Source organism: Chiroxiphia lanceolata, chromosome Z (genome assembly GCF_009829145.1).
Source record: "Chiroxiphia lanceolata isolate bChiLan1 chromosome Z, bChiLan1.pri, whole genome shotgun sequence".
In the NCBI taxonomy this organism is placed as follows: Eukaryota; Metazoa; Chordata; class Aves; order Passeriformes; family Pipridae; genus Chiroxiphia; species Chiroxiphia lanceolata.
The window spans coordinates 33,938,279-33,961,602 of record NC_045671.1 but is presented as its reverse complement, the minus strand read 5'-3'; the positions used below and the strand labels follow the sequence as shown (position 1 = coordinate 33,961,602).

General features: G+C 37.2%; 1 protein-coding gene across 1 annotated transcript in view; it reads right to left on the bottom strand.

The window, feature by feature from the left end:
• FOCAD (focadhesin) overlaps nt 1-23,324 on the bottom strand; it is a 97,995-nt gene that overhangs the window by 50,885 nt on the left and 23,786 nt on the right. Inside the window, exons 9-15 of the mRNA XM_032675261.1 lie at nt 23,159-23,246; nt 22,276-22,478; nt 17,317-17,574; nt 10,912-11,016; nt 10,401-10,502; nt 9,124-9,254; nt 7,417-7,543 (exon numbers count right to left, since the gene is read on the bottom strand). Of these exons, the coding sequence (XP_032531152.1) occupies nt 7,417-7,543; nt 9,124-9,254; nt 10,401-10,502; nt 10,912-11,016; nt 17,317-17,574; nt 22,276-22,478; nt 23,159-23,246 (1,014 nt within the window). The remainder of the gene's footprint in view (nt 1-7,416; nt 7,544-9,123; nt 9,255-10,400; nt 10,503-10,911; nt 11,017-17,316; nt 17,575-22,275; nt 22,479-23,158; nt 23,247-23,324) is intronic.

Sequence of the window (23,324 nt, the reverse complement as noted above, 5' to 3'; positions counted from 1 at the left end):
CAAATGAAAAGTGTAAAACTTCAGGAATCCAGAAGTCACTGGAAACTGTCAAGCTACAATAAACACTAAACACTAATTCCTAATACCGAACTGCAATCTAGCTATTCAGAACAACTTTTATAAAAGCGAAAATAATGAATAAACATTTACACTATATCTACAGCACAGTAGTGCTACATAATCGGTCCTACATAGCTCTTCCTGGGTACAACATAGGCCTCACTCAGCTTATTTTCACCTTTAAAGATCTGCATGACAGCTCAACAAGCACTCAGTACATTTTGTATTTCTAGGCACTGAAAAAAGTCTGGAAGATGATCAGTCAATGGTACAGTTCTAGCTGTAGAACTGTACAGAATCCACAAAAAGCAGTCAAGTCCCACAGGAATGTTGACTAGACAGCATTATTGGCACTAAAACTTTCTCCTTTTTTCTGTGACATTTTTTCAGTTGCCTGTGCTTTCTCTTCGTAAGGAACTATTTAATTTAGTGAAAAATTAAGTAATTTCCATGTAGTATTTCATTAAACCTCATGTTGCTACCTGTGGAGGACTTTTCAGATTTTTGTCACCACACCTAGAATAATTCTGTCTATAATTTATCTGTTGTTACTATCTGTCTTTCAGATTTCAGGCTCCACGGCAACAAAAAGAGTACTAAACAGGAAAAGATACAAAACAAATAAACAACCCCCTTCCCAACAAATAAAACCAAAAACCCCAAGAAACTACTTCTCTCTTCACTCCACTCCCATCCACCCCCCAAAACTCATACTGATACTTTTAAAGGGAAAAACATACCAGAACTGCAAATCAAACCCCTTCTTTAAACAATCTGAGCAAATGCCATGAAAGTTTTTTTCAGTTGTATGAAATTGAAACAAAGCAACAAAAAACTAAGACATAGAGAAACAGAAATTGATCTAAGAAAGGAAATCAAATAAAGATATGTTTATGAAGATATTCCACAAAGGCACTAAGAAGGATAGTATTATTCTGCGCTGAAAAAACAGAATGCTTGGTATCCCTGAGTGCAGGTAATTGCCAAACTAAGCAGTCACTTAAGTGCCTGCAAAACACATTTTAGAGTGCAGTTTAAAAAGCTGAATCCATTTCAAGTTGAATTCATTTCAAGAATAGCAAACCCATTAGTGTGTTTCTATGGTAACGATCACTGACAGCTAGAAAGACCTCATCTGATAAATTCCAAGTGAAAATGATACCTCTCTTTCCCTGCTTTCAAAACACACTGTTTGCAAGGATAAGAAAAAAGCTCTTCCAGTGTTCAGAAAGACAGACATACCTATTAGCACTTACTAAACTATCTAGAAATATTAAGTTTGTAATGAGTTAGTTCTCTGGAAAGAGAAAATACACTGTGTATTAATATGTGGAGAAACAAAGTTGTATATTCACGGGGTCCCATCTGATACGGTAATTTAGGAAGACTAACAAATCATTAGCCAGCCAAGAAAGTTTCAATTCATTCTCCAACTTCAGCTAACAGGTAAAAAAAAAGGTCATAAAAAAAATCACCAGCATTCTAACAGAAGTTTCAGATTTATCAGATATGCATACCACACAGATGAAGCTAGTGAAATCTAAAGGAACAACATACATCAAATGCCTTTTATCAACTACATTGAAACAACATATTGGTTTTAGACCATGCATATTTGGCATGCCAAAAACACTGGCCTTTCATTAAGTCATGCAGAATCAATAGTGTTACAATTACAATACCTTATACAGTATTCAACTGACAATTGTTTTCCACACATATCACATAAGCATCATACAAACTAAGTACAGTATCACTGCCATACAGGATCTACTACTTCGCTGACTAAATGGTATTTCAGTGTTTTTGTCAACATCAAAACATTTTCACTACAGAATCAATTTTAACAATTTTCTTTCACAAACAGAAAGGATTTATTTTCCTTACTGCATGTAAAAAGCATTCATACTAATAGCAAAGATTATAGTAAAATTCTACTGATTTGAAATCTCTTGATATATGCCTTTCTTGAGAAGCAGAAGTCCAGCAGAAATTCAATTTTTCTACTGGCTAAATCCAAATGCTATACATTTTATTGAAGGGTATAGGCATCACTTAGAAGAGATTCGGGTTTTGTCTTAGTTAAAGTAGTGCAGCTTGGAATACACCACAACTTAAAAAAATTTTGCTGCACACTGATGAAAAGGAGAATTTATAGTATGTCTCACCTGTCCAAACGCTGCTGACAACTAAATACTTGGTCTCGAAGTGATCTCCTATGACTTCAGACAGGGCAATAACCCAAATAAACGTGGTGAATTGATCTGAAGAAGGAAAATGGCTAACCATCATCTGGTGCACAATAAGCACAAAAGCTAGAGGATATTCAAGCCACCACTGAGCACAGAAGTGCAATTTGGCCTGTCATTAATGGCCTTCACCCTCAATTGCTGCAACACTAAAGTTCCTTTAAAAATATACTTTTTTAATGCCTAAAAGCTTATGACTGCACAATTCCTTCCAGAAGGTATTTTCTAGACTTGCAACGTAAGAGCAGTCCTAACAGAAAACTCCTATCAATGTGAACCAATGGAGTAGAGGGATCATAAGAGTGGGAGGCTGATACTTTGCAAACCATAAACAAACACAGTAAATAAAAAAAGGTTATAAAAGCAGTAACAACCTTGACATGATGTCTTTCTAGAGGAATGGGCAACTGTGATAAATATCTTGTGATCAAGTTTATCTGCTAGTCATGAATCCCCAAGGAAAAGCCCTGTAATTTCAGACACACTGCTCAGCTTCACAAAGCTGTCCTCTGAAAATGCAAACCACTCTAGAAAACTAGCAAGATAAGAAAACTTTACAACACTGGTATGCCAATTACTATCTGGAAAAAAAAAAGAATCAATGCTAATCAGAAAATATACGATCACAGACCTAGACACACTAGTGTCCTACTTTGATAAGTCTGTTTTCATCTTTTTGTTCTTTGTGGGTTTTTTTCATTCTGCATTTGTTCAGAGTAAGATGATATTGCCATCTGGAGACATTACAACCACACAGTGCTTTTGGTACAGTATATTTTGGTTTACATTTGTGTTTTCTTATTATTTTCAAAATTTATTTTAAAATAGCAAGCTTGCTACTACACAAACCACTGACTGTTAGACGGGAAAAAACCAAAGCTAAGTTTTACAGATGTCTAGGAAACACAAAGCAGGTTTCAGGTGACCTACTACTCTAAAAGGGTCAGAAATCTTGGGGAAAAAAGTAGGGAACAGCATTTAAATCAATATGATTGGTGGGGGAGAGAGCAAGCACAATACTGAGCCAGTATTTCCTCTGAGACAAATATCTGTTCATACCAAATCTCAGCAAGGTTGGTGCACCAAGTCTATCACAGAATCCTACATTCAGACAAATACTTAGGTTGGAAGGGACCTCTGCAGGTCACCTAGCTCAGCATAACTCTTGAAGGAAGGCCAACTGATTAGGTTACGCAGGGACTACTTAATTTGCTTTTTAAGGAGAAATGGTGGCTTTAACAGTTGTAAGATAATAGGTGCAAAAAATATTTGTAACATCTCTTTGCCCAATCAGAATACTTTCAGAACAAGGAACTGCAACAAAACGCAACTGACCCATCCTATACTGCAAAGTGTTACACATGCCAGCCAGCTACAGAAATACCTGCAACTTGCAGAAAGCAAAGGGCATACCACCACTTTGCTAAGTGCTACACACTGTGACTGACCAATAAACCTCTACAATGAAAGAAGGTTCAGATGGGCAAAGGACACAGGCTGAGACTGACCATAGTTTTTGCAAAGAAACCAACTCAACACAAAAAAGATCTTTCTTTTAGAATACAGCTATAAACAGTTTGGTGGGTCTCAAGCTACAGGCCTGAGCTAGCTTCAACCCGCATACTGCTTCCTGGGTACTGGGGATGCTCAGCATCATGACAGTGAGCAGATAATAGAGACCAGCAACGGGAATCACATTGGTACTGTGACTGAACTCTACACCTCAATTGCTATATTTTGCGAAGTGTAACTTATATTCGTATTGTGATTTTCGTATTGTATCACTCTGCTGAATTAGAAATTCTGTGTAACAACTATCTTCAAATAAGTAAGCTTGATATTATACATTACATCCTTCATGCACAGAATATCTAAAATAACCTGGTCAGAGAAAATTGAATTCTGACACACACTGTGATTATCATAAATTATGCTGATTGCCCCATGAACTTCATGGATAAATATGATCTAGAAACAATTTAGAGTAAATAAACCATCTTCTCTTCAAAACACATTTTGCCCAATACGCCAAAACCAGCTGACATGACAAAGTGATCGTGCCACAGAGGCAGAAAGAAGCGCTGCTATTAATCCTGAGGATTAACAGCCAAATCACTCCTCAATGCCATTTTCACAGAAAAATAGTTTGGTCATGATTGTTATGTCTACAGAGTATGTACTCATTCAAATGCAAAGTGCTTACATTGAAATTTCAGCTACAAAATGGATATTGTTTTTGTGGACTACACGAAAAGCTGTCCAGTTTATGCTAACAGATTTTAAGTACTTGGAGCATAGATTTGCTTAATTTATTTTGTGTCTTCAAAACAGGCCAGTAACGTTCCTAGTCAACTTATTTTACTAACTCATTCCATCCAGGGAAAAACCCTTACCTAACCCCAGAATTCATCCTGGGAGTCTGGCAGCTCCCTTCAACTGCAGATCTGTACAGGTAAGGAACTGTACCCACATTACTGGCTAAGGAGTTCGGACAGAAATTATGATGTTAACTCTATGCAAGACCAATGATATCAAGTAAGTCAAAAAGAGAACAAGGAGTAAATCAGACCTGAGAAAGAGAAACTGGCAGAGACTTGAGCCCAAGAAGTAATGATACTCTGACTGTGTCTCAACACAAACCCACCATTTCAAGAGTACAGTTTTTATATGTACACTGTTTAAACAACATTCAGCTTTGTGATTCCTTCAAAATGTCAGTCATCATTATTTGTTCTCGCAAACTTTCCAGTTCATTATATTACTCTGATATGCTGGTTTCTTTCTGATCAGTATAACAAACAGATATGGAGTTAGGAAATAAACAGTAAAAAACCACTTCCTCAAAAAGCCTGGAGAATGGATTTAAATACTATACTTAACAATTTTATTCTTGAATGTTTCTTGGCTGGCACATTGTACTTGATACATGAAATCAATTAGATGCCAGAATACATAGACTCGTGAAGTACATTGGCTTCTGTTGAAATCACCGGGGAAAAAAACAAACTATACGCCAAGAAATAGGAAATGTGGTCTGGCAAGAACTGTGTGTATTTTAATTTTGATGTGCAAGTCACTGTGCACTATTCATTAAAGACCCTTTTTTATACCTACCAAAAAAATCCCCCCAAAACAGAGGGGTGGGGGGAGCATCTAGCCGTTCTTATAAGTCCTACAAAAGCTAAGCTTATGCTCTTAATGCTATTCACATAGGATGCAGTTTGTGTAAAGCCGTTACATTTATACAAAACAATTACTGTAGTCTACAAAATGGAAAACTATTCTTCCACAACAGTCAACCGAAAAATGTTACAGTACATTTTATTATAGCATTGCTTTTATAAAAGAGTCTGAGACACTCAGAACTCAACTGTGACAAAGCCACATGGTATATACGGTTCCATCATGAACTAAGTCAACACTAAATATACGAAAACATAATTTATTATTCTAGTGCAGAAGCTGACTGAAAATTAGGTGCTCTCTAAAATTCTACATCTAAGCAACTGTACATGGAAAAGCTGAGAGATTAGATCCCTTTCCCTTAAGTTAGTGGCAGAAACAGAAAACACCAAAACAAAACCAACCTCTGTAATTATGTCCTTTCTGCACTGCAAACTGGAGTCTAAATATTAAATAAGGGACAGACTACATTACTTAACCCAAATGGTTACCCAGCTTACCAAACCACAAAAGAATTCTCTGTTAAAGTTTCAGTATAGTTAGGTGGAAGGTCTGGTCTCCCAGAACATTACAATATAATGGGGGAAACAAAGCAAACTGAGGAGGGTCCATAAGAATTTCGACAGGAAAAATTGTTACCAGTCCACAAAGTGATTCTTTCCTTCTTTTCTTTCTTCCATTCCAAGTACCTGGAGTTGTTTAGGCTTCCAGTTCTCAACAGTGGTTCAGTACGTCTATTCTCAAATGAGGCTATTATAGTAAGATGTGACACCTGTCACACACCTAACTCCTGCTTTTTTGCAGGACAAAGTCCAAATATAATCCAGCCTGGGAAAACAGTGTTTCAATACCCAAACCAGTAGTGATATAATCTATGTGACCTTAAGAAGAGCCAAACTCCACACCAAAAGCAAAGCAAACAAAAAATTACCCTTAATAAGTTGTTTCTTAGTAGTTATTGCCTGAAGATTTTTAACTATGTTGAATACTAATGCCTATAGACTGCTGATGATTCACTATGTTGTTTCTGAACCACTGAATGTTTTCAAAGGAATAATGTGGTAATGGCTGGATTTTGTTGGATTGGCCTCACTCCACTGAAAGCGAATTAGTGGATAAATTTAAAATTGCAGTTTGGCAGAGAAATCAAATATTCTTGCAGGATATAATTAGTCCACTAACTCTGATGGCCTGTGTAGTACGCAGTTTGTCAACAGTGTGATTCGCAGCATGTCTATGCTTGCATGATGATGTCTGGGATGTCACTGCAGAAACAAAGAGCCTTGAATCCTAACTCACGGATATCATAGCATCACAGTACAATCTGGGTTGGAAGAGACTTCAGAATATTTCTAGTCCAACTTCCTGCTCAAAGCAGTGTTACTACAAGATCAGATCCAGTTGCTCAGGGTTGTATCCAAAAGGAATGTGAAAATCTCCAGGGACGGACATAGGACAATCTCTCCGGGCAGCATGTTCCAATGCTTACTTGTCCTTTTCATTAGTAAGTAATGAATGCTTTATAGTAAAACAGAAGCCTCGCAGCTCCAAGTGATTTCACTCCCTATCTGGTACACTCTATGAAAGAGACCCAGCAGGGCAGGCCAGTAAGGAGATAAAAAATTACATGTTTGGCATACTTTTTGGCTAATCAGAATTATGTGTCCACAATCTTTCTTTTCAAATCTCAAAGAAAGACGCATGGAGGGATGTCTTTGAAACAAATTGTGAAGCTCTGAAGGGTTGACCTGCTGTGGTAGAAGTTCACCGTACAGTTTCCCAGGAACTATTAACTTATGTTGGAAGAGAGGAATTAAATTTGTCAGAAGAAAATCCAAAGTACTCTTAAAAAAGCCAACTGGGAAAAAAGCCCATGAACCACAAGCAAAACACAAAACACAGGGACAAGCCAATTTAATCTTACCTCAGCCTCACAAAGTGCCTGGAGACCCTGCAGTACTATGGCAGCAGGTGAAGCTTGATCAGGTTTTGTGCATTCATTTAATACCTGGGAAATTGCAGCCAACATGTCTGCTCCATGCTGGTATGGTCTAAAGGAAAAAACATGAAGATAGAAGGCAATATTCATGCATACACACAAGTTGTAACCTATACACAAAAATTCATTAAGTGCTGGTTTTGTTTATGTGGCAATTAAACCAGCCTAAAAATGGGAGGAAAAAAAACAAACAAGGAGGATATGACAGACAGCTCTAAACGCTAAGTGACACAGAGAATTAAATCAGCAGGCAACAAGTTTCAGATATAAGATCATCGAGTGGTTAAGTTATGGAAGTTTTTGTCCAAGCATGTTGTGTATGCCAAAAGATTATATCATTGAAGAAGTGACTAAGAATGAAAATGTGCTTTAAAAACACTATTTTATGATTCTTTGCTGCAGTCTTCTGCAAGTGGTCACTACTGCGCATTGGTGGAGATTTTTGCACCAAAAGCCTTTTGTCCCTCTTACATCAGATAGCTACATTTTTCCATTTCTTTTTTTTGCTGTAATGCCATTTGTCTCGCCTTCAATTGCCTGCATGGGGCTGCTTGTTAGCCTTTCAGTCTTTTATTATCCATTCAGCTTTTTGGGTTATGATGGCGGAAGTGTCAAGTGCTGATTCAGCAGTGCCTCATACTATTTCTGTAAGAGTTTGCAGTCAATAGCACCTGGCTAGGTGATTCATATGCATAGAACATTCTGACTTATTCCATTTGCTCTCATTTTCTTCCAAACAATTTCTAAATGCACAAAGAATGTGTGTATGTCTGAACTCTAACTATACCATTTACCAGGCAAAAAGAATATTACAAATGCATTGAGATTTCTCTCTTGTTTTTCAGCCTTTAAAAATTTCTTGAAAGATGCTGTTTGGCAAAATTGAAGAGGGTTGAAGAGGTAAAGGAAAGGGTATTTTCTTTAACAGCTTGCTTTTTAGTTGATGATTAAAAGACACATGAATCTTCTCAGCTGTTAGTAACTGACCTTCAAGAAGGAAAGTGAAAACTGGAACCCAAGATAGATGACAACGGGAAAAGATGATATTGTGCACATAAAACAAGAAAGTAAATACTAATGCATTTTAAAAAAATCTTTACAGAAACTGCAAATTATTATCAAGTACTGATATTCATGGATTGTTAGAGCTGGAAAGGTTCAATATATCATCCTGTTAAACTTGCACAATGGTGTTCTGTGGTACTGTATCTGAATAAAGACCAGAAATGTGCGCATGTTACAAAATGTGCTTTTCAAAAAAACACCCAATCTTTCTTTGAATAGATCAAAAAATACACCATTAGTTGTTTCTTCCATTGTTTTATCTCTCCCTTTTTTCTAATTTGGAAGTGTTATGTCTCAAGTTTCTACCCTGGATCAGTATAGGATACATGTTTTGTTTCAGGATGAAGAACATTTAATTTTCACAGCATGTATATGTGCTTTCTATTAGTCATAATAGAAAACTCCAAACTTACTAGCTGTTCAGATTAGGAGTGGCTGAGTCTGTGTCTCAACTAGGAAAATATTACTATTAATGTCACAAATGTAGGTAAAAATTATTATGCAGTTTTTCTGACAAAAAATTGCTTTCCCTTACAAAGACATATGATGGGTAACACTTGCACTTACCTCTGCCTACATATATCTCTTATACAAGCGGCTTTAGCAATCAGCTTTTCCCATTGAGCATCTTTGTCAACAGACACAGAGGGCATGTCAGACATCGCCAAGAACTTCTGCAACTCTGGGTAAATTCGGTCCTATAAAAGATTCAATCTGAAAATTATCATCATACCTTCAAAACAGTTTTCAATTGGCAACACTTCTACATGACTTATAAATACCACTTTTATTGTATAACATATTTTGCTTTTCTTCATTACTGGAATCTAATGCTACAATGAGCTCTACCTGTTTTTTGCAGACCAAATCTATATTGCTATTTTAAAAAAAACTGAGAAGGAAATTATTGTTATATAACTTGTGCTGGTTTTGGCTGGGGTAGAGTTAATTTTCTTCACTGTGGCTCCTATGGGGTTGTGTTTTGGATTTGTGCCAAACACAGGGTTGATAATATAAAGATGTTTTAGTTATTGTTGAGCAGGGCTTACACAGAGCCAAGGCCTTTTCTGCTTTTTGTACTGCCATGCTGGCAAGGAAGTTGGGGGTGCATGGGAAACTGGGAGGAGACAGAGCCGGGATAGGTGACCCCAACTGACCAGAAGGATATTCCAGACCATATGAAATCATGCTCAGTTTATAAAGTGAGGGGAAGAAGAAGGAAGTGAGGGAGTGTTTGGAGTGATGGCGTTTGTCTTCCCAAGTCAGAGTTATATGTGATGGAGCACTGCTCTCCTGGAAATGGCTGAACACCCGCCCACCCATGGGAAGCAGTGAATTAACTTGTTTCACTTTGCTTCTGTGCATGGCTTTTGCTTTCCCTGTTAAACTGTCTTTATCTTAACCCACGAGTTTTCTGGCTCTTACCCTTCTGATTCTCTCCCCAGTCCCGCTGATGGGGGAGTGAGTGAGTGACTGTGTGGTACTTGGCTGCTGGCTGGGGTTAAGCCACAATACTAAGGTCTTGTTCTTACTGAATATTATGAAAAGCAGAAAGCTGCCCTTCAAAAAAATTTTCTTTCTAATTCTAGTCTGAGACCTCATGAAATGAAAGTTTCATGAAAGACATACTATGAAATTTTTCACTAGAACAGAATCAGTATAGGCACCGCTTACACCATTTACTTTATAGTCCTGATAATGACATACTAGTATAAGCAATGATCCAAAATTAATTTCCTTCCTTGTTTAGAGGTAATGAAGTTTTTCAACTGGACTTATTATATTGAATAAGTAAAATAACTAATTCACTCTGTAATAGTGAATAACTACAAGAATTTTCTAACCTGTCTTTCCCACAATGACGTCATCAGCCGTGAAGCAATTGCTCTGAGCTTTGGTGTGCTCCCCAGCATGTGTATGGCACGTAGAATCTGAGCTACACAAACCTGAAAGAAATTTTTTAACCAAGTGTCACTGTTATTTTATATGCCCAAGGACAAAGTCTAATCTACAAATAATTATTTTACAACCAAGTACAACAAGGAGGTAATTGTCCAACTGCAATGTCAGAAATAAACTGGAAGTTGTTTTCCAAAAAACTTTAGAACATAACGAGTCCAAGGGCATCTATCTTCTCATGACATATATAATGATGATACAGTATAGACAGTAAAGCATAATGTACATTTCACTCTAAAACAAATATCATAACCTTTCCAAAGTACTACAAAGTTATGGTGAAGCTTAAAAATCAGTTAAGCAAGCCATGTACTGCTTAGTCTAATTTTTTTTTTAATAAATAAATGACCTTTCATTGATACAGTTTTCGTTTTACTAAAAATTTTTCATTCTGACCTTGTGTACACCAAGTGTAGGCAATGTATACAATATATCCCTGTAAAGTGCAGGCTCCAAAGGTCTTCCCAATTTAAATACCAGAACTGGGATAAGATTTGGAACCTAAAATAAAACAAACACAGGACATAAATTGGAATTTGTCAACATGACACCTTACATAAGACAGTGAACTTGCCAGAACATACCAGCAGGTCCTACAGTTTTTGCTTGTGTACCTTCTTACCGCTATGTGATTAAATCTAATTTTAAATTAAATCTACTCGTGATCTCCCACAGTACTTCTTCCTTTTGCCAGAGGCAGTCTTGGGCAACTCTATTTCATCTTACGCTAGTTCTCTAGTCAACAGGCTATTTCCTGCATTCTTCTACATTGTAGCTACATTGGATGACACATATGGCAATCAGACCAAATGACATTCAACATAAATTATAATTAAATCATATTCATAGTCCTTAGATATAAAAGAAATCAAACCTGCTTAAAGACAGCCTACTTAAGCTCAGCCTTCATCAGCTGTGATGGGAAGCACATTTTAAGTCCTGTGTCCACATTAATTTTTTTATGAAGTTTATTCTACAGTAAAGAGACATTAAATGAAAGTTCTACAATGACCTCTATACTAACATCCACTAAACAGATACTAAGTTTGATATACAAAATTCCCAGAAGTCTAAGCCCGTGCTACTGTGAGGTCAGTTACAAGGTATTGTCATTTAAAGTCTACTTGTTTTGAACTGTATATTTCAATTGTAATATCAAGAAAAACCCCAAAATGTTCTGGTACAGCAAAGCTGCTCCTCTCCATCTCCCTCATGGAATGGATAAACAATGCTGGAATTAATTTCAATACTATATTTATACTAAATCTTCATCAGGGGTGTAACAGCTCCATGAAGCTGATATGACAATTCATTAGCTCCCAGTAGGCAGGAAGTGCTTTGGAGTGGGAGGCACACTGCCTGTCAACACTGCCTTCTGCATTCCCCACACTACCAGAGTATGTGGTAGTTAGGTCAAGTCTGTCATTAGCAACCTGAAGAAGGGTTTTCAACATTATGTTTTTTGGTTTTAAAACTAATTTGCATCTCAAAAATGATGAAGTTTCTCGACAACTCTCCTTTTTAAAATAAAATTAAACATGCAAGACAAAGTGATATTATTCAAGAAATAAGCCTGAGAAGCATTCTCTGTGATTTGGTGATCTGATTTTCTTTTTTTATGCTACAGGACAATTGTTCTTCTTCAAAAGCACAAGTTAAGAAAGGATAACAGGTATTAATTCTGGGCTGAATTTTGGAAGAGGGTTCTCCAGTAGACAAGGCAGTGAAATGAGAAGGTGTTTGAAAGCACTTAGTATTCCGGCATTCCTGGTTCCAGTAAGCAAGACAAAAGTACTGGACAATTCAGACAAATGAAAGGATCGGTTTTTCAGATAAGTACACAAATGTAGCTAAGTTTCTGTTTATAAAAGCTATAAAATAAATTTCTCTTGAAAATCAGAAGCACTTCTTAGAATACACAAGCTAGGTTTTCAAAAGTTTCATGTATTCTAGAAGGATCCTAACCAATAATTTTCAGTCATGAAGAGTCTGTCCACAAGACCTGAGTATGATATGATTGCTTCCCTACAGCTCTCTGAAGTTTACATAATCAAACAAACAAAATAGCATCAGGTACCACCTGAGCAAGCCAAATCCAGTTCAATGCATCCTTAAACATGTTTTCTACCCAAATAAAAACTTGTTCTACCTCTTTGTTTTTTTAATGCACTCCCAGACCCCAAATAGCATAAAATAATGCACATTCAGATGGATTTCCCAAGATGACATTTACCACTAAAATAGTTCATTCTAGCAACTGAAAGACCATAAAAGAATGCATGTCTTCTACAGACTCATAATCCTCAAATAACCATAACAGATCTTATGCTACTATTCACTAGTGACCTCTTAGTTAGATAATTTAATTTCTTCCCCTTGCAGCACAGCAATGGTTTCACAGAGTGAAACAACAATTTCTGCACAAGAAAATTCATCCAATTATAAAGATTGTATCAAGCATATGTCACAGCAGTCTCCGGAGTGATTTGACTTAATATAGCATATGTCACAGCAGTCTCCGGAGTGATTTGACTTAATATAGCCTAAGAGCCCATGTTCTACTCTTCATCCTCAGCCTTTAACAAATATTTCTGGACTTTCTTCCACAGTGTTTCAGACCATTACTCCAAAATGCCTCCACTAAAACTAGATCCAAAATAATCACTTATCTTGCACCATAAAAACACTTTCACTCAGTGGAGAAGGAGGAGATACATGCAGAGAAGCCCTCTACAGCCTTTCTTAATGGAAAGGGTAAAGAAAAAAGAAAACAAATCATAACCAGAACAATGTCTGCAAAATCAATTACGGCAGTAATTTTTAAATCTAGCAATGTTTTTTAAATGCTTCATTAATTTACTTCAGAGACAAGAGATTCATTATAAAACCAACATTCACTGTGAAAATGGGAGCTACTGTTAGGGAACTCTGTGAAGAGCTGTACTAAACATGAAAATAACGAGGTTAGCATTCTCGATGCTCTGACCCTGTTTTGTTTTGAAACACAATTCTTCAACTCAGATTTTGCATGGTAATCACTTGTGGCTTTTCAATTCAATATTCACAGCTACAACCACTGTGTCACTTTGTGATTCAGAAAGTAACACAATTTTCACTAGCAGCAGAATTAGTGAATATCTAAATCACTTAAAAAAAACATACAAAAACCCCACCATACAATTCTTTTCATACTATGACCTTCACTATGACATGTCAGCACTTCTATCTATTCCTCCGTGGTACAGGTAGTTCAAAGTTTAGCTGCAAAGTGGACACTTCTTAATTTTGCCCTGTGGACATTTAACTTCTGTAACGCTAAGTGCTGATGCCTTCTAGCCCAAAGTTACTTTGATTTGGACGTGATTCAAAGTTTAAAAGAATTCAGAATATACCCGCTACATCTGCTACAAACATCTGGCTTTAAGAGTGTCTAAGTGCTGTTAACACCAAAGAACAGATTCAAGTTAATATAGATATGAGTGTTGAAAAATAAGGTTGGGTTTAACAGCCACTTTTTGTTCTCTTCTTCCCATACCCATCTTCTGACTTTCTTCTTCTCTTCTTCAGAACAGCCTTCTAACTACTATGCTGCTCACACCGTCCACTGCATACTTCCGAAAGTGCTCTAAGAAATTGAAGATTCAAAATACCTAACAAGTTTGTTGTGATGAGCTTTACACTTTCTTACCTTAAAGGACATTCCGACCACTTACTTTCATCATCTTTTATAAAGCACCATTTATTTATGTAGAACTGAATAAAAAAAGAACGAAATAAAGCAATTCCTGAAGTATAACTCTGCCATCAATATGCTAGTGATAGTTGCCTGTACATTGCCCACAGAGTTTATTAATCACTTATTTCTTCGACCCAGGAGCTTCAGTGCTTTCTCCCCTTATACTGTTATTGCAAGAGAAAGACATCACAAGTCCATGGTAATTCTTCCTGTCTAAGAGAGAGAGCATTGCATGTACAAGAAACAATGTAATAAACTTCCAGCACAATGCCACACTGTAATAATCTCTGTGGAGCAATTAAGCAGGCTCAGAACTAAAAAAACTTGTCAGAGTCAAGACAGATGCCAGGTGATGCCCAGTTCAAATGAGACAGACAGTAAGTTCAAGTTTTAAAGCATTAAAATATTTTGCAATAAAAGACATAATTTAAAACACAGAAATGAGGTGGATATTGCTAACTGGAGAATATTCAGGTGTCCTTGGTTGCACTAAACTAAGGACTGAGAAGGGAAACATCATCCTAATTAGGCGCATTACTCTTCCCACACAAAATCTTCCAGTATTACTCAGCAGAACATTGGCTGTATCACTAATTACACTGATTGCTTTATGTGACATTATGAAAAAGAGACCTGAATACCTTACATATTTTGCAAAAAAATGTTTTAAAGCCCGCAAAAATAAAAAAATCTAAAAGCTCTCCACTTGTACACCCTGTTAGCAAAGAAAATGTGAGCCAGTAAGACAGTATCGACAAATCAGGGTTAGAGTTCTGCATTTTAAACAATGGTTTCTAATTCATGCATACTTCTGCTGATCACTAGGAAAAAATATGATGAAGTCTGAACTTTATCTTCTCATTGCCTCTGGACATGAGCCATTCTTCCCAGCGCGAGGGAGGACTTTTTCATGAGCTTGAAGGGCTTCTTAGTTCTGAAGCGGTTCTGAAGACCACTCAATGGGATGTGTCCACCAATCTTTTTTACTGTACTAGTGAACAAAAGCTTTGGCTTTATTAAATAAAGTAGAAAAACCCATTCACAGAAATGCTAAATACAGCTTCAGGTTAAATTATTGTCCCTGTATCTGTCTAAAGCTTCTGTAATTCTGCCTAACTTGCACTTTGATTTGTCTCTAAAACTGTTCATTTAAATATTCTAGATTCCTCTAATAAATTCACAACAGTCATTCCTTACAGTCAGACTTCAGCCCATCCTGCTCAGGTGCCATATTGCTTCAGTAATTTTTTTTCAGCAAGTTACCACTTTTTTTTGAATGACTGACAAATTGCATTTTGAACAACTATATCAAATAGTTAATCAACAAAGCATTATTTCTTTCCTCTTTCTGTAATATGTCACTGATTCATCATACAACTCAAAGTCCTAGTGTAACAAAACTAGTTAGAGAGTCCACAGACAAAAACAGGAAATCCACTCCAAAAAGCCTGGAGTTAACTTTGTAGTTTTTACATAGCTAGCTACTCACAAGAAAACTGCCTTACTTGCTGCAGTTAGGATCAGGACTGAAGGACATTTTCCCACAATAGGGTAGATGTATGTCTTATCTACCCTTTCTCTAGAGAACAGTTATTTAATTTACAAAGACCTGTAACTCTGGACCTGTCAAACTCCTCATAGTTGGGGTGTACTACTCATATTAGTTTTGAATGTTGAGTCACAGAAATACTTCCAAGAAGAAACTACCCAGGTGGTTCTACATCAGCTCAGCTTTTCTTTTACATACAGGTGCAGTTCATTTTGCTTACTTCTGCCATTTGAACACAATTAGGTACTTCCAACTTAAAGTGAGAAAATGAAGTTTTAATAACTACTTTGCAAAAAAAAAAAATGTAGGTCAACAAAGCATTTTTAAGCTACCTTAAGCTGTGTGTTTTCCCTGTTCCTTGGAGTTACAAGAAATAATACAACCGAAAGACTAATTTTTGACTGCTGGCTTAGGATCACATTGCACAGTCAGATCACATTTTTCATTACTTTTAAGTTTTACATTCTTCCCTTTGTCATTGATTAGCTCCACACCCTTCTGCTAAGCCAGAGCTCTAAATGGCATGTAAGAAATAAAAAGTGTCATTTTCCAGCAAAAGCATTCTACTCCTAATATGACTGCTTATTAAACACACTGAGGTTGCTTATTTTTATGCTACCAGCTTTCCAATTTCTTCTTAAATAGTAGTCAAAATTGTAACTTCTTTTAAGTCTTGTGCTGCAGAGCATGCCAGCTCTTTGAAAAGAAAGCAAATGGAGCCTGTCTTTATGGTATAAATTAAATTTGAATCGATACTTCTCTCTTCTCTATTTTACAAATGAGATATGATTGTTTCTGTATAATGCCTCCTGCATTACATCACTGTTTCCAGATAACTCCCTTTATCTTTCCATGTTATGCAAAAAAGTTTAAGCATCCTGCATAATTCTGGCCTGAATTCAGTACTGAGGCAGAGAAACACTAGGCACATATTTTTAAGAAGCAAGAATAAAGATGTCACAAGGGACTTGGTAGTCTTCCAGTAACCACAAAAGAACACAGAATAATTCATGAGGTCACCAGAATTCGGAAATGGTTTGGTAGCCTCTTTTCAGCTTCCTTATGCTGTATTTTCATACTTACTAGAAAATATCAACAAATACGCCAGTCTTTTTCCTAAGTCTAAATAACTAAAAAATACTCCAAAACACAGACATAATACATATTTTGTTGTAACTGACACACAAAAAGTGAATTCCAGACAGCTGAGGGTACATGTGTGTGCACCTCTGTGCAGGATGAGGGGCAGTCTGCATCAGGAACGGCAGCCCAGCTGCAGCCTTAAAAGCTCTTATGTCCAGATGCCTGCAACTGGTGAGACTCGGATCCAGAGGTTACTCTACATACTGACCATGCACCACTGCTGGAGGGATCCTTACTTTATCCACCAGGAATGCAGGTATATCCTTGCCACTTGTTGGGCCTAGGGTCATGAAGCTGTGGCAGCCTTGCCCTTCTTGGGCTGCTAAATGCAGTCCAATTCCTGAAAAAAATTGCACTAACAGTAAGTCTTTACCTGAGAACAATCAGCCTTGGCTATTTCTGTAGTAGTCTGAAGCACATCACGAAGAGTGTCTCCATTTTCTTGGATCAGTAGATAAGCCAACAAAAGAAAAACATGGGCAGGGACTCGAGTGCTAACAGATAGCAGTGATTTCACTGAAGATAACCATTTAGTAACTGCGGACTTCTCTTTCAGGAGCTCTATGATCTTCCAGGTTGTGTACAATGAACTGTAAGAGCTGGTTATAGGGAAAAGGAGTTTGCAGGACACCTGAGAACAAGTGAAGCAAATAAAAGTCTCAATCAAACAAATAAGGTACCACAAAAAACCAAAAATAACATCCCAGTTGTCATCCAAATCATTTTTTATGGTCCCAATGCAATAAATGCAAATAACAAACTGTAATATATTTCTTTGAAATCCTTTCTATGAATTCTTGCACTATGGATGTTTCAATGGTGTGTAAGTTTTGAGCTGGCTTCCCACCAAGTCTCCGAGACCCAGTGAAAGCCTTTTCCCTCCCTTCCCCTTTGGGCAAAGGAAAAAAGCTATAGAAACTGAAAGAAACCAAAACCAACTGAATTATACCGAAATAAATACATATATATTTTTACATATATCACAGTTATATACAGTGAGAATACTATGTACAACCCCAAAAAAAGGGAAAGGGGAAGGGAAAGAGGGAAAAGAGACAAAAAGGGACAAAACCAAAACAGATATGCACAAACAAAAACCTGGAGCAAAATAAAGAACTAGCAAAATGAAATCTCAGTACTTCCCTTGAAAAAATGCGGGATCGCGCCAGACACCACCAGCGCCCTCCACCTCCCGCGTGGCAAACAACAAGCTTAAGCAGGCCTCAACTCCCAGATGAGCAAGACCAGCCACAGGGACCTGCTGTCTCCCAAGCTCACCGGAAGGGAAGAGGACCTCAGTGTCTCCTCCCCTCATATTTATACCTCTGTTTACATAAAGAGATAGAGTGGAATACTTCTTTGGTTATCAGGAAGGAAGACCTAAGACTCAAAACCATTACAAATGGGTTGATAATTTCATACTCAGGAGTTCCCACTTTATCTAACATCCATCACTCCTGTTCCTGCTGGCGACTGGAGTGCTACTTCCTCACTAAAACTGACATAATAAAATTAGAGTATATTAAAAGCTTAAGTTCCTGACAATGACAGGAGAATCATAAGTTTAACTATCATCTACATTATTTTTAGAAAACTGTCTTAACTTTTAATAGTACTTGATATCACAGTTTAGGTTAACCTGTTTTTACATTTTCTGTTTAACGGATTTGTTTCTCAGAACAAAATGAGCTACAGTTGCAGTCACAGAAGATATATGTAAGAGTATATACATTCTAAAGTTCTTGCAAATAAAGTTTAAAGTGATTCATTAAAAGAGAAAAGTTTAATCCAAGACAAGCCATTTCTTTACTATTAATTCTCTGCTTCCTTAGAAAGTACAATGTTTTCAGAAATTACCTCTCCACTATCAAGACAGTAGTTAGCGGGCAGTGATTAGGTGAAGAACATTTATATAAAGATCAGGTCAAGAAAGTACTTGAAAAGAGGTCTCCAAATGAACACCAAAAACGGAATTCAGATTCTAAAGGGCAGAGAAAAGAGATTTTGAGTGGCAAAAGCTGTTCTAAATGCAGAATTTCATTTTAATCACACTGTAATGTAAACTTATTTTGCCTAATAGAAGGTAGAATGCCACTGTATTTTGGATTAGCTTCTAAAAATAACATTAAAATTAGCTTATTCCATTATTTACACTTTACTATAAGTGTATGTTAAAAATTCAGCAGTCTATAATGCTCTCTCTTCTGGTTGGCAAGATCACTTGCAGCCAAAAACCTCCTCTGAATACAGATGTGAAATTGCCATTTATTGAAAAAGGTAATTAAACTTTATCCAAGGACATACAGTGCCCTAAGAAGAGCTTCAGAATCCATAACATGTACTGTTTAGTTACCTGCCTCTAGAAGAAGGTCCTGAAATCAAGATCAGATTATTAAAGGGGTTCTGTTGTTGTTTTGGGTTTGTTTGTTTTCGTTGTTGTTGTTGTTGTTTATTTTAAATGCCTCAAAAAACCTGCTAAAATTGGTAGAGCCTGAAATATTATATTGGTATTTCCCATTCCCTATTCCATCCCCAAAGGTTTTGCTTCAACATAATAGTACTCACTCCCTTCTCCCTTTATTTCATCTGCATAAAAACAGGCTGTGATTATAATTTTACTTTAATACTGCATTCCATTCAAGTGGGTTAGGTAGAAAATTTCAGTCCATCAACACAAAGATATACATATATATAAATCCCTCAATGGTAAAACATAACTGAAGGTCAGCCCCATTCTAACTTTCAAAATCATGGGACTACAGGTAGAACAATTCTCCTCTACCATCAATGCAAAAAAACCCCCCAAACCCCACCAGAACCAAAAGCCATTAAAAAACATGTAACTTGTGTGTGCGGTTAAAAGCAAAGCAGCAGCATGCCCTCTACAGAAAAGTGGCCAAATACCCATTGAGGACTACGAGATCCTCTCCAGGATTCTAGGGCATGCAGATAGAAAAGTCAGAGCTCAGTTAGAACTGAAATTGGCCAGAAATGTCAAGAAGAAGAAAGGGTTATTCAGATACATGAGCAGTTAAGCAGAAACACGTGGAAGACATAGGTGTCTCAATGGACAACACACTGAACATGGGCCAGCAGCACATCGCTGCAGCTAAGAAGGTAAACAGGATCTTGAGCTGCATCCATGTCCAGCAGACAGAGATGCGATCATCCTACTTTATCAGCACTTGTCAGACTGCACATGGAGTAGTGTGTCCAGTTCTGGTCCCCACAGTTCCAAAACAGATGAAGACAGACTGGAGAACGTCTAAAGGAGTGCCATGAGTTAGGTCTTTTCACACTGCGGAAGTGAAGACTAAGGGGGATGCACCACTGCTTTCCAGTACGTGAAGGGGAGGACAGAAGCTCTCTCTTCATAAAGAATCACATGACAGGGCAAAGGGCAACAGACACAAGTTGCCTGGGAGAGGGGCAGGGATAGCTTTACATTACAAGAAAGACATTTTTGACAGTGAAAACAATCATTCACTGGAACAACCTCTCCAGGGACATGGTGGAGTCCCCATCACTGGAGGTTTTAAAGATGTGATTGGACAGGGTACTAGATAATCTCATCTAGGCTCCCATTCCTATGAAAGGCTGGATGAGATGATCTTCCAGTCTGGGCTGTTCTGTGATTCTATGAAAATATACCATAACTTAATAATCTTTGCTCTTAAATACTTTTATTCAAAGCTTGTTCACTGTGTACATAACATTTGGTTTTTCCTACCTCTTTTTGTGGCCATTTCCAGTGTGAGGAAGGTCTAAGAATAATACAATCAAGATTTTATTCTCTTAGCATTGATCTGATCCTACAATAAAAATTGACTGAACTCATGGGAACATTGAAAAGAAAGTCTATATTTTTTTATCTTTTAGTTGAGAACCAAACGTTATGGGCATACTTATTACAATGACCAGCAAAGTAAGTGTCTGTCTCCCCATTCTAATTGCTAACCATGTATTACCAAAGATCTGCCATGCTACTTGCTATGAACTCTGCAAGGATCAGTGAGACAGAAGTGAAGAGACTGTTTGAGAATTCCCACCAAAGACAAGTGTTTTCAGTTTAACACGGCTAACAGAAAAAGTTAGTCATCAAAAGTGATTTAAACTCTTAACAGAAAAGCTTTCACATGCTTTTCTGAAGAAAGAGAATACCAAAATTAGTACAAAGTTTTGTTACAGAAAGCCAGTGTAATACAATGTACTACAGTACATTGTCCTACAGTAACCCAGTAGTCATGTAAGACATTAAAATATCTTCTAAAACACAACAGAAAACTAAACAGGTGTGCCAGTGACACAGGGCATAGAGGACCAAAGTGCTTCAAAAACCCCTCACTAAAAAAAGCCTCCAGTGGCATCTGTACAGGCTGTCACCCAGTAAGTCCCATTAAAAGAAGTGAGCTCTACTTAAAGCCATCCCATACCTATTCTTTCAGAGCAGAATAAGAAGTGTAAGCTTTAGTGAACTTTAAAACAGTTATCTTTCATTAGGAGTACGAATGGGCTTGCCTTTTCAAATTTTGGAAATAGAAGATGAAGTTGGTGAGGTATTCCAGGACAAGGAGACATGGCAGAACTCAGAACTGGCATTCTGTTTCTGTCTCCAACTGGTCATATCATCGCTCTCCCTACGCAAAATAACAGGAGTGTAAAGCAGAAAGGGAGTTTAGTTTCCCCACTTCTAAGCATATCTTGATCAAAGAGACTTGCTGTGGTGGATGGCAGAGAAATGGGACATAAGTAATCAACAAAAAAAACCCCAAAACCCCAACCAAAAAAAAAAAAAACAACCAACGGCCCAAAAACACACCAAAAAGAAAACAAAACAAAAAAACCAACAGTATAGAATGAATCAGGTTAATGAGCTAAAGTATGCTAAGTGACACTTAGATACTCTGTAACTCTCTTCAGCCAAAGGAGAAAGAATGGTAGTTAACAGTCACACATAGCCCTAAGGAAAAGGACAGAGACAAGGAAAATAAGCAAGTCTGAGAGAAACAAAGCAAATACACATAATCTTGTTTTCTGTAAGTCCTGTTACTTGCTTTATAAGGTAGGTGAATTCTTCAATCTATACAGTCTCTTAAAGTAAAAAAATCCTATTTGCTAAGTAAAACAATATTTAGTTTACAAATACATTTCCACTTCCCTAGTAGTCTAGTTTTATGGACTATACATACTTCCAAGTGTTTCCATAGAATGTATTACCCAAAGAAGCTCACACATGCAGAGTCTTTCCAAGCCAAAGGATAATCCAGCAAAATTGTTAAATGCCTCCCCTACCTGCCCCAAAAGAAGGAAAAAAACCCCCTTATCACTTTACCATTTCCTGTTTATCCTTCAGACCTTCCTCCTGTAATATTCCCAAAAGATTTACAGCCAGCTGCTGCCTGGTAGTTCCAGAATCATCCCCTAAAAGGCAGTCTCCAACTGTTGTAGAAGATAAGATCTGTAGCACAGGCATCACCAAAGTCAGGGCTGTGGTTGAGATGTTCTTGGTTTCTGAACATGAAAGGAGCTTGTAGGCTATTGAAGACAAGGTGAGGGTAAAAAAAAGTCATGTAGGAAAAAAAGAATTAACATAATTTGTACTTTTAGACATGATACAGACATCTTTAGGAAACACTCCAGTCAAGCAAAGTAACAGTCCCAGATTTACAGTATGTGTATACTAGAGTTGAAGGGCAAAAGATTTTTTGGTGAAACTCCAATTTTATTAAGAGACCCATACACTTCTGTTGTTTATAGCAAAGTACTTGATGGCAGCAAGAAACAGAATGTAGTAGACCTTTGCTTTTATTGGAATAACTGCATTAATCAAAACTGCTAAGTCAAAAGCACAGACAAACATTGCCATGACTGTGAGGCCTGCTCTCAATACCTGTCAAAAGAAACCATTCAGGATGCATTCTCAACCTCAGCTGAGAATATCCTGTTGTTGATTCAAAAATTAAACATATAAGCTCAAAGACAGGGAGGACCTTAAAAAACAGTCATATCCACGGGAAAAGTCACTGTTGTAGGAAAAATTATCTTTATTGCCATTACTTTTTAAATTCAGGAAAAATTCTACTTATTAAAAAAAAAAAAAACATTTCACCATCCAGTCCAACTCCAGGAGGATGCGGTGTTTATTTTCATAAACATGAAGAAGCAAAGATACAGTCTTAAGAGTGTGGATTCCTCTTTCACAAGAAGAGCTTTACCTAGACTCAAGACAGGCTTTTGCTGACTTTCTGGTGTTTGCAGCAGTAGAAGCGCTAGCCCAATTATACACTGGTTGACTGGAAATACCTATGAGGAAAAAAAAAAAGGCACTGTTTCAGTGTCATTAAACAGTACAAACAGGCAACTACCAGAACAGTGAAAGGA